Source organism: Pteropus vampyrus, unplaced genomic scaffold (genome assembly GCF_000151845.1).
Source record: "Pteropus vampyrus isolate Shadow unplaced genomic scaffold, Pvam_2.0 Scaffold892, whole genome shotgun sequence".
In the NCBI taxonomy this organism is placed as follows: Eukaryota; Metazoa; Chordata; class Mammalia; order Chiroptera; family Pteropodidae; genus Pteropus; species Pteropus vampyrus.
In genome coordinates, this window is record NW_011889673.1 from 109,122 (window position 1) to 121,672 (window position 12,551).

At 35.5% G+C, this 12,551-nt stretch overlaps 1 protein-coding gene across 1 annotated transcript in view; it reads right to left on the minus strand.

Moving 5' to 3' along the window:
- Positions 1-307: 307 nt before the first annotated feature.
- Positions 308-12,551, minus strand: part of MMP20 (matrix metallopeptidase 20) — a 37,768-nt gene continuing 25,524 nt past the window's right edge. The window contains exons 9-10 of the mRNA XM_011386064.1: positions 1,919-2,022; positions 308-877 (exon numbers count right to left, since the gene is read on the minus strand). Of these exons, the coding sequence (XP_011384366.1) occupies positions 777-877; positions 1,919-2,022 (205 nt within the window). The 3' untranslated portion in view covers positions 308-776. The remainder of the gene's footprint in view (positions 878-1,918; positions 2,023-12,551) is intronic.

A 12,551-nucleotide genomic window follows, 5' to 3' on the forward strand; every position in this document is an offset into this window, starting at 1 on the left:
CTCACAATGCTATCTCAAGGTTTGAGTGTTTTATACGTCTTTAAAATTTGTTGCCAAACAAAATGTGATAGAAGATAGTAAAGATTAACTGAAAAAAGGAATGAAGAACTGTTCTTATACAATATCTTAACTGGCTTTTGTTAAAAGTTTTCCTGTTGCAACATGCCTATCTCTTGCCTAGTACGAAAATTCATTTAATTCATTTGAGTAGGTTTTCCTGCTGTAAACTACTTCAAAGACCAGTGAGTACTGATAGAGTTAAACAAATGAACAAATAATCAGGAACAAAACTTACACAGTATTTTGTTTGTGATATGTTTGAATATAGAAGGATAAATTTATATTCATTATAACAAATATTAAGGCCACAAAAGCCATTATTTATAAAGAATAATTATAATTTGCATGGTAATAACATTTCTTATTAAAAGAATTATAATACATGTCAGGGAATTCACAATTAGGCTTCTTGGAAATAAAAACCAGACATTAATTTGCTTCAGTATATTAGGTAAGAAAAAAATAATGGATGTCTAACTGAAGAGTACACTGTTGATTCTGATTTTGTACGAAGTTGACCATGTAGAAATTTCTCATTTGGATTCAAACTATGAAAAAATTTAGAAGCATAATTATTTTGAATGAACTCTAAATTGTGCTTTGAATTGAAGGCCATGGGAAGAATCCCTACCCTACATTCTGCTTTAGTCCTTAGAATCCAGTTGCCAGCTGCTTGCAGTCATCTTCATTCCTTAGGAAAGACTAGACCTTTCTATTTAGCAACCAATCCATGAACTAGATTTCAGCACACTAACCACATCTTCCTTCTCTGTATCATACTTGTATGTTTTCGGTCCCGAAAAGAAGTAAATGTAGCCTAAAAAAGACAAAGTTGAAATGCGGTTATTGAAAATGACTTGCAAATTTGTAAATGGAAAGATTTGCAACTGTAATTTTCTGGAAGTGGCACTAAAGGGGATTTGAGAATGTGTCAGGTGGCAGCTAGTAAGTCCACGGCACAGTTCCCACTGAGGCCTAGAAGCTGATACCTCTAACTTTTCAATCATCTCTCATCTTTCCTTCTTTTCCAGATAGGGTCCGGCCTTCTCCTTGGGGTGATCCAATAGGTCAAGCTCAATCATACTTGATGCTTCTGCTCAGGCTGTTCCCCTCCAGAAAGTCCCCTACCCTCTTCTTTCCCTAGTTGAACTTCTTCAAAACCCAGCAGAAGTCCCATCATGAAATTTCCAACTACAAATGCTGGTTCTGATATTTACTTTCTCAGATCATCTCTTGCTGTTATTGTGAAGACTACCCCACAATTCAATACCAAATTATAGATTTTCTTGTTTTCTAGTAATGTCATCTGTGTTGGATGGAGGGGCATTTCCCAAAGATATTAACCATTCTGCAAGAGCAGAGATCGTATCTGGAACTGTCTTTGCATTTCTGAAGTATCCAGCTGTGCTATATACTCCAGAAAAATGAATGACTAATTCAAAAGATTTAATTAAATGTATTCAACCCACTCAATTCAATTCAAGTCAGCTATGTGTTGAATTTCAAGAGTTCAGTGAGAGTGGGGAAAGGCACTGGAAACGTTGAGAGTATGTATGCGCATTATAAAGATAAGAATGGTAATTTTGACCAGATAGACATTATAATGTAGCTGACTAATGGATTGAAGCTACACTTTAAAATTTTCCATTTGCAAAGAGAGAACCACAATCACAGACCTTTTACAGTTACTCTTTCTAGTGGTTAATCCGGTTAGCTAAATTTATAAGGGACTCAGGACCAAAAATAAGAACAAAGGCCTCTCATTTGGAAATCAAAATCAATTTTCTGTTATGTTGAAGCAGAGCCCAGATTTCTTGTTACAATTTCCACAAAGAAAATTTTTGATATAAACACCCACCATTTAATTCAACAGCAGCATCTATTTGGCCATTTACTCCTGAAAATTCCTCTTCAGTATTCTTTGGGTAGTCTTTTTCCATTTTCCTTTTTCGTTCATCATAGCTGGAAGAAGTATTATTTCGTAAATAATATTAATAGTGGGTTTTTATTGATCGTAGATCATACCATGCTGGTCAGGTATATTTAGCCAGAGTTATATGACTTACTTCATGCACACGCACACGCACATGCACACACACACACACGCGCACACACACACTCTCTATCACTACTCTCCCAGGTTCCAGAGATTCTGGGACTACTAGCTTGCTCTAAACAGTCTCTTTAAAAAATCATCAGATAGATTACTTAGAATTAATTATTCTATATATTATAGAAACATGTTCTCATAATTAAAAAAAAAACATATTGCCATTCAAAAGAAACTCTACATATATATTTAGTGCTTTATTTACTGTTGTAATTATTCTCTCTCCATCTCTCTCTCCCTCTCTGCCCCGCAACCCACCCCATGAATAAATTTCTTGGCTCACTGAACAGGTAAAAGTCCTTCATAGGGGTTTTTACTCATGGGCTTCTTGCTATGTACCCATAGAGGTGGGATTGAACAAATAATGCACAATGAATGAACAAAGGTGTGAACGATCAATAGATTAAGATAAGAAGCAAGAAAATCTGGAACAACTGAGCTTTTGCTTTTCAAGTCATTTTAATTGAACAAAATTGCTTTTGTTTCCTGGAAAGATTATATGACTGATCCAATAGATTAGGTAGCTTTTTCTGGATCAGCAACCACCATTCAGCATTAACTCCAAAGGCTGGTTAATACATCTTTTTGTGATCAAAGTTACCCCTTTGTAAGAAAGACTGACTTGTATGAATCAGCATGATTTGTATGAGTTCAGCATGAAGGCAGAGAAGACTTTCACCTCTTCAAGAAGACTTCATTTAAAGTGTAAGAAAGTCCCTTCTACATCAACACAGAGCTCCCAATGATGATATTCCCAGGGTAGATACCCAACTCCTTTCCCATCCAAAGGTCAGACAATTTGTCCTTGTATCTGGGCCACTGGGCAGTTTCCTGTGGCAACAGATCACACCCATTTTCTCCTGAAATGTGCCTCTCATGTGGCTATAATGACACAGGCCAGGGGACAGATCTCTTATGATACCGAGCAGGAGTTAAACATTGGGAAAGAAGTCGAGCTGAAACTCATCAGCCTGAAACTGACTTGAGGGTTGAGCTTTGTGGAGAGGAGTGGAAGCTAACTTTCCCAAACTCCCTTTCCAAGAGAAGCACTGGAACCTTCCAGCAAATCAAGGGGGAAATTGGAGCTATGAGTTACTGTAGCACGAATAAAAATGGAAACCATTTACTGTATTCCATCATCACCAGAAGTGCCAGAACAGTGTAGGGACAGGGCATCCATACACTATCAGAAGGAGTAATTGCAAGGTATCAGGAGTGCAGTTAGGAAAAAAATGGAGAAAAAGGGGAACAGCCGAGGCACACCGGCTCCCTCATGGCCTAGATTTGTTTTGTTCACTTTGTTCTAGACTATGAAATCTGGGGTCCTTTATTAAAAATGGAAGTACAGGTTGTTCACATGTTAATCTGTTCACTAGGTTATTTTCTTCTCTTATTTCCCTGAGATAATTGTACTGAGGAAATGGAAGCTTTGGTCAGAGGGAGTGAGAAAATAACCCTAAGGCCTAAAATTTTGGGGGAGCAGGATGCAAAAGAAAAGACAAAGCCACTAAGAGGCGTTTGGCGTGTCTGGAGATCCAGGAAGAGTCGCAGAAGGAGAATACCAGAATACCAGAGAAAACAACCTATTTTGAATTCTTTGCCTCATGTTGACCTGATGCTCAGGGAAAACTGTGGAATGCCTTTCATGTCTTTACTCTCTTTTGTCCCTCTGAATAGAGGATTTGAAGTTGAGCTATATAATTAGAGCTCCTTACCTTTTTTTTTTTTTGTATTTAAACAGACATTTACGAGTGATTTTGAGAACTTCATCACCACTTATATTGCTTTATGGCAAAATATGTTCTAAGTTCCAAACAAGTGACTGACTAAAGAATATTTGTAGGGAAACCTATTACAAGTAGGAGTTTGCTTGTATGATACTTAAATTAGATGGAGAAGTCTGGAAAGTAAGAAAGGACAGAGCAAAGATATTTCCTGAGAATAGAGAAACTGTTTAAATAACACAAAAATAAGTTTTAAAAGAAAATGATGACTATTAATTTAATAAAAAAATCTGAAAAAGAAAATTTTCTCTTTTTATCTGTCTGCTTAGTTTTCTGAGGTACGTGGTGGTGACATCTAAAATCTTATGTATATCTATTCAGAAGATAATGGAAGTAATAATATTATATATAAATAAAATTTCAAAAGAATTTTAATTCTCAGTCACATTTATAAAAACCTAGGCAAAGTCTGGCAAAACTGCAAAATTACTGTTTCTTTCCTCCATCTCTTCTACCACTTACATATTAACAGTCGCTCTCCCATTCTGTCAGCCGCTCTCTGCCCCCTCGCCTCATACATCTTGTAATTGCTTTCAAAAGAGTATTGCTTTCAATAAATGCTATTTCAAACTATCAGTCTGACACACAAATCACCATTTTGGGGTTAGCCGATGACAATATTTCATTTGAACCTTTTATGTAAACATTATATAGACATGGCTTAATAACTAACATTGGGTTACCTACTTTTCATTTTACCAAGCAAGAAATTATAATTAAACTATCAAAAAACAGTTATCGCCTAATTTTGTCATTTCACAAAGACAAGAAACTTTAAAACCAAAAAGGCTGAAACAACATAATCTCAGAATAAAAGATAGTTCTTTCCACTGACACAGCCCCACTCCCTGAAAAGTACAATATTATGCTGGTCTTATTTTGTGATGAGCTAGCCCTTGGTTTGTGGACAAATTTTTGAAGATTTCTGCTATGGAGCAAAGAGCACATGTACAGTTAGATGGCTCTGGGTTTGAATTCTGACTCCGTTATTTTGCTGGCTCTGTGATCAGGGAAAAGTGCTCAGAGAAAATAGTGGAGAGACAATTTATACACACACACACACACACACACACACACACACACATACACAGAGGTGCCTGGCACATGTAGACACTCAGGGCAGGCCCAAGCCATAAGACTTTGTAGTTTATTTTGGCCCCAAGAACCATTGACTCTGATTGGCTAGGATGAGGTTAAGTGGACTTGGTGATTCAATATGGGTTCTTAAATCATCAAGAAGTTTAATCTTTACCTAATCTTTAAACACACTTATCAGGATAACATTTTGCAGTGGCAGGGAAGGTTGAGAAGAGGTGGAGAAAGGAGGACTAGAGAATATTGGAGGTAGTCCAGAGAATTTAGCAAGGAAGGGATTAACATACCAATAAGAAGGTCTACTGGTATGTTGAGGATTTTGATGAAGGTAAAAGAAAAGGAAATTATATGACAGGATGAGTATCATAAGTGTGGGTATTTTAATTGACAGTAAAAAAATAAATAGTGAAGTGCATGAAGAATGACTATATATGGTGAACAGAAAGAAATTCTAGATTTGGATTCAGAAGACAAGAAAAACAACCTCAGATAGACTATTTTTAAGCTGCGAGCTTGATCTAAATCACTTAATCTCTCTAATGCGATGTTTTTAATTGTTAAATCAAGATAGCAGTACTTGCTTCTCAAGATTGTTGAGAAGGTAGAAGGTAAAATGAAAGAATATAAGAAAATACTCAGCGTGATTCCTAACACATAATGAACAATCAATAAATATTAGCCAAATTTAATATTAAGGAAAGAAATGAATTTTTATTGTGAATCTACTATATACTAGGTACCTGCTAAAATCATTGTTTATATTTTCTCATCACTGAGGTCTTGTTTGTGAAACCTAAATACCAACAAAAATGACTGACTTGTAACTAAGTTTATTTCTTTTATGGGCATTTGTTTCATTGTTTAATATTGATTAATAGGTATAGATATTAAATAAACCATTACTGGAAGTTAAAGTTTACTAACAATATTATAGTGCCATGAATATCTAATGTGGTTTTTTAGGTATATTATCTTACTCTCCACCTTGGAAATCTAAGGACTTGAGACTCTTTTGGTAAAATGTCTGAATGCTGTTTAATTTTATGCTCAGAGCTTAGATTTGTAAGGTTTCTGGCGTTTTGATTGTAATGAATTCTATCGTATGTCAATGGTAAACTGACTCTATTTTGCCTCATTTGAAGTACTGAATGAGGAGTTGAGTCTGTTAAATAAAGCTTTTAAAAAATGAGGAAGGATGACAAAAATGAGGAATTCATTGATTAGGTATCTAAAATGTAGGTTTTCAGGAAGTTTCTTCATGGAGATTTTTCTAGTGAAACAGAAATCTGGAATCTTCTTTGATGTTAATAATCCACTTCTAGCCAGGAATCACATGACTTTTATGGAGGAAGGTGCTTTTGTGACAGAGAAGGGCAGAGAGAACAGTGGTCAGAATGAAGGGAAGAGCGAAGAGTTAGAAGCTGCCCTGTACAATCCCAGGCAAGAATCCAGAAACCAGGACCCCATGAGGAAAAAGACTGTGAGAAGATTTTGGAATAAAGAATTTGTAACAACACGGAAGAATATCAACAGCCTCAGTTAGTACCTGGTTATATGACAAAAGCCAAATTCTCTGAGTTTAAGACTTAAATGTCCAACTTTCTTCTGGACATTTTCATCCTTGGGTCCTACCAGCATGTTTAATTTCACATGTACAAAATGAAATGCTTGTTTAATCCTTTAATTCTGCTTTACTTCATAATTTTATTCTTTTCTCATCAGATGACCATAACATCCTTGTCAAAAATCAACTGACTATAGATATATGGGTTTGTTTCTGGACTGTCAATTTTATTTCATTGATCTATAAGTCTATCCTTATGTCGATATCACATCGTCTTGATTACTGCTGCTTTGTAGTAAGTTTTGATATTAGGAAGTCTGAGTCTTCCAACTTTGTTCTTTTTCAAGATATTATGTCTATTCTGGATCCTATCAGTTTCCATATGAATTTTAAGATCAGCTTGATGGTTTTTACAAGGAAGTCAGTGGTATTTCAATAGAGATTGTGTTGGGTCTATAAATCAATTTGGGGAGCATTGCCATCTTAAAAATATTGAGGCTTCCAATACATGAACATGAGCTATCTTTTCACTTAGATCTTGTTTAATTTCTTTAAGTGATGTTTTGTAACTTTCAGACTATAAGTTTTCAACTTCTTTGGTTAAAATTATATCTATTTTTCTTTTTGATGCTGTTGTAATGGAATTGTTTCCTTAACTTCATTTTCATATTCGTCATTAAGGAATTTCATATTCTTCTAAGGATAAAAATACAATTGATTTTTGCATATTATATTCACTCTCTGTAAACTTGCTGAACTCATATATTTGTTCTAATGGTTTTTTAAAAAGGATTACTAAGGCTTTTCTATATAAAATATCATGTGACATGCAAATAAAGATAGTTTTACTTTTTTTCCCAATATGGATGCCATTTATTTCATTAATTATTGCTTAATTACTATGGTTACAACCTCCAGTACAATGTTGAAAAGAAGTCTCCAGAGTGGAAATATATATGTGTAAATATTTCATCTTTTTGCTTTCTATCTATTTGTATCTTTGAATCTAAAATATGTCTCTGATAGATAGCATAGAGTTGGATCTTCTTTTTTTTTCTATGGTGATAATCTCTGCCATTTGATTAGATTTTTGATCTATTTACATTTTAACATTATTAATATAATTGGATTTATATTTGCCATTTTACTTTTTGTTTTCTGTTTCACATGTCTTTTTGTTCCTCTATTGCTCTTTAGTGCTTTCTTTTGCGTTAGTGAAAAAAATTTTAATGCACCATTTTAACTTCTTTCATAATTTTTTCACTCTATTTTTTAAAGTTATTTCCTTAGTGGTTGCTATAGGGCATACCACATCCATCATAATTTATCATAACCTGCTTCAGATTTACACTAACTTAATTCTAGAGGGATGTTAAAATATTATTCCTATATAATTTTTTTCCTTACCCCTCTCTTTTGTGGTATTATTGTCATACATATTACATCTATGTGTTAAACTCCCAAAATATATTATTATAATTGCCATTTTATATAATTTAATGTGTTCTAAAGAAGCTGAGAGAAGAAAAAAGAGCAAGTATATATTTATAGCATTTGTTATATTAACCTCTTACTTACCATTTCTGGTTCTCTTTTGTTTATGTTAATTTGAGTTACTATCTGGTATCATTTCCTTAGGCTAATACAGTTTTTTCCCACCCAACTCCTTTATGCTGTTATTGACAAATATATTTATTTATTTTATAGGCCCAATGATATAATTATATACATATTGTTTTGTACAGTTAATTTAAAATCAGTTAAGAGAAGAAAATAAAAGAAATATATATTTACTTATACTACCTTTTATAATTACATGATTACATTTACTGGTACTCTGTTTTTGTTTTTGTTTTTTTAATGTGGATTTAAGTTACTGCCTGGTGATATTTGTATTCAGCCTGAAAAACTTCTTTTAGTATTTCTTGTAAGGCACATGTACTAGCAATAAATTCTTTGATCTTTTTTTGTTTGTTTGTTCGTTTATCTGAGAATGTCTTTATTTTGCCTTCATTCTTGAAAAATAGCTTTTCTTTGAACACTTTGAAAATGTTTCTCACTGCCTTTTGGCCTAACCGGTTTGCTGACTCCCAATCTCGTCCCCTCTAATGTAGTCACACTGCTGCCCAAATGATATTTTTATAACAGAAATCTTATTGGGTTCTTTCCTTATTTAAGACTTTTAGTGATATCTCTTTTTTCTATTCAATGAACATTGATCTTCCTAGAAAAGCATAGATCCTCCATGATCTATACCCTGCTTATCCTTGGGCCACATCTCTCATTGCCTGTGTTCTAGTCATAGTGAACTTCTACAGGTTTTTCCCATACACACAGGCTATTTCACACCTCAGTGCCTTTGCTTCAATTACTCTCTCTGCCTGGAAGCCAGTCCCACCCTTCTCCCCTCCTGACTGGGAAACTCCTACTCAACTCTCAAGATGAAGCTCAGTTATTTCTTCCTTTAAGAATTCTTTCCTGGCAATTTCCTCTTTGTTTTGCCCCACCGATCCCTGCGCAGTCTTTTATCACGGCACTTAAATTGCTCTTAATTATTTATCCATGTACCTACTCTCAATTGTAAGACTTGCTGAGGGCATAAATAGCACCCAACAGGAATTAAGAATTTATTATACGACAGGCATTTCACATTTTTCTTTCATTCTCACAGCTCTACGAAGTAGATACTTTTTCTACCTCCATTTGGAAGGTAATGAAACAGACAGAAAGGTGATCCAGGTTGCCAGATGATTGCTGTTAGAGTTGAGCTTCATTCTCTTTTACTCCTGCCCACACTGTTAAACAGCGAACTCTGTGCCTCCCTTGGTGTCAGTTCCTAATAGAGTCTGACATATATGTATGCCCAATATATGTAGGTTGAATGTGGTAGTTTAGTAATGTATTTTTTAAAATTTATGATTAAAAACAAGATTTTGAATTCTACTCATTGTTCTTATTTTTATTACTTATTATTTATTTCTCTATGATGACTAACAATAAAATCCTCAAATAAACAGACCCATTTCCAGTATTCCTGGGACATTCAGTAAAGAGAAAATGTGGGAGATTGGGATACTTTGCATCAATTGTGCCTCAGGTTTGTGTGTATAGAAAGAGTGACCTAGGGGTGGAAAAGGCTGGGACTTGTAGATTTTCAAATCACTTAACATGAAATTCAGAAAACATTGGCCATCTCAAAGAATGATGGAGTTGATGGCACCCCCAGAAAATGCTTGGTGTATCCTCTGCTCTGCTATCAGTAGGCGAAGGAGAATATCTACAGGATAAATTAGCCATAGGAGATAGAAGTAATGTATAGAAAGAAAAACTTGCTGAATCATCGGGGCTTGCTAGAAAGAGGAAAGGAAGGAATAAAAGTAACTGGACATGTGGTAGAGTTTAACCAGTATGTCATTTCGTAACATGTAATGGCCTCAGCATGGTTAAGCGCCCTTTTGGATTTCACTTTGTAGTTCTCTGGGGCTGCCCCACTGTAAGTTACTAGTGTACTCACATGTGGGTTCTCATTCTTAGAGTTGAAACCAACCTGGCTTCAAACCAACCCTCAATCCTCAGTGGAGGAAGTTGCTGAATAGTTTTCTCATTGCAACTTCATTCACCAAAACTGATCCCAAGCTCTAGGAGTTCATGGAGAATTTCCCTAACAAGCTTATCCAGAGACTTTTCTTCCCTTGGTTGGATCTTTATTTGTGACACAGACTGAACTAACATGAGGACCAAAGAAGAACCTGAGGAATGACTAAAGGAATAAGTCCTAACACACCATTGATGGATGTAAATATAGTAAATTCTTGGTCTATAATGTGAGGCTGTGGCCTTCTGTATTTTCGAATGTGGCCATATGTTTTACCTATATAACCTCACTTGTCTCCTTTGCTTTGCCTTTTCCTCCCAGCTTCTTCCCTCTTCCTGCTTAGACTGAAGATGTAATGACTGAAGATCCATTGGCCACCTCGAATCTCATGGCAACCACGAGTTAAGAACAGCAGAATAAAATGTTAGAAGGAACTGGGCTTCCAAATGGTCATGGATGGGGCTACCTTATCAGCCCTAAATCTGTTGAACTTCAGACATTTTACATATATAAAACCCTTTATATATTTAAGTCATAATATTTTGGGTGTCTATTACAAGCAGCTGAATGCAATTTCTAACTGATACAGAGCTTTCTCACGACAATAAGATATAAATGTGAGGCCCTGCTAAATGCAGTGTGTGGAATTCAGGCAGAGGGGCTGTTAATAGAGCTGCTACAATAGCTTTTTCTGAACTTTTGAGCTGTAGGTTTGGGGCTGTTTGTCTTATTCCTTAGTGCATAAACCAGTGTGTGTTGAAGTGTGTAAAGTAGGGGACTCCCATTGTTGAAAGGATTGACTATGCTTTGCCAAAAGCAGTAATTTCAGGGCGATCAGAGCCCTTTAGTATTTAAAAAAGAAACTCTTTGACTGGATGGCCCCTCAGAGGAATATTGAGGTTTAAACAATCATTTGTTAATTATCACAAGTTATAAAGCAATTATTTATTAATTACTTTACAAGTTCCTACTACAACGGAACAGTTACTCTTTCTGAGTATGCACTATGAGCCAGGCACTGTGCTAGGTGTCTACACGCATTACATCACTTCACACTCTCAATAACTTAGGAAGGTTAATTTTAAAAGTGCCTATCATGGTTTCCTTCCCTCACCAGCAAAATGAACTCTTTAACATTTGAGTTAGTACCCTAGACCAACTTTTTAATGAATCTGTTTTACCTAGATTACTAAAGATTTTTCCTTAATAGATACTCTCAGAGGCCCAGTTGGAAAAGTTCAGCATCTTTTCCGCAGGAAGCATCAGGAATCATTAAAATCAGAGACCCTCTCCCTCTTCATGCTTAAATTTACAGAGGATTTTAAGCCTTTCACCAAGCTTCTTGTGTTGGCTGTTAAGCCACAATCCCACCTGGCTGGAGGTGTGTGCTTTCCTTCGGGTGCTGGTGAGTGGTGGATTAGTCCAAAGACCAGGCAATTAATGGAGAAGAGAAATAATGTAGAGAGAATGGATAATTCCCCCCAATGAGAATCAGGCTTGAAGAAGCTTTGAAAAATTAACTGAATAATCATAACATAAATTCCCTTACACTCCCACATGTATGCTCATACATGTATCTCTTGATCTCATTGTCTAAAAATTTGCAATGGGAATCGGGTTTCTGAATATCTACTTATATGTCAGCACTGCGATTACAGTTACTTTACCTTAAAGAAAGATTTTGGAGAATCTGCTGGCAGCTATTAGGGGCTTAATAAATTACTATCACTTTAGAATAGGAAGTTTTGAAAGAAAAATAGCTGGCTTAGTGGGTTAATCACACTGGAAGTGACAACTCATAATATCACAGGATACTTTGAGCAATGCTTTCAGGGCTCTCAGTGGCCCAGAAGAGTCAGTCAGCAGGGTTCACATTTGTTGGGCATTCAATTTTATAAAATAAATGTTCCTTTTCATGAAATATATCTATGCTCCACTTTCATTACTTTCTCAGCTCCAAATTGGGGAAAATAATATCAGTCAGGCAGAAGATGATGACAAATATTTATTTATAAATTTCTTTTATGCTGCAGAAATGGTTATTAAAAGTAGGTGATATAAAAGAAAATAAAAACCCTTAGACCAAAGTTAGGTGCTCTCCTGCTTCCAACTAAACCCTATTGTAAGCCTGTTATTTAGCATAGTCGCCTGCTTAGAATTTGCTTTTGCTTCTCTCTTTTGAAGTTCAGAAAAACAAGCAATGCCAAAGTGAGGATCGAGAATCAAGAGGAGGCGTGCAGAGGCAGAGCTTGGAAGAGAGCTGCAGTCATCCTTCAACATGAATCAATTAAAGATAGAAACCCAATAGGTGCAATGAGGTGTGACCTTGTGTGCTGTGATTGA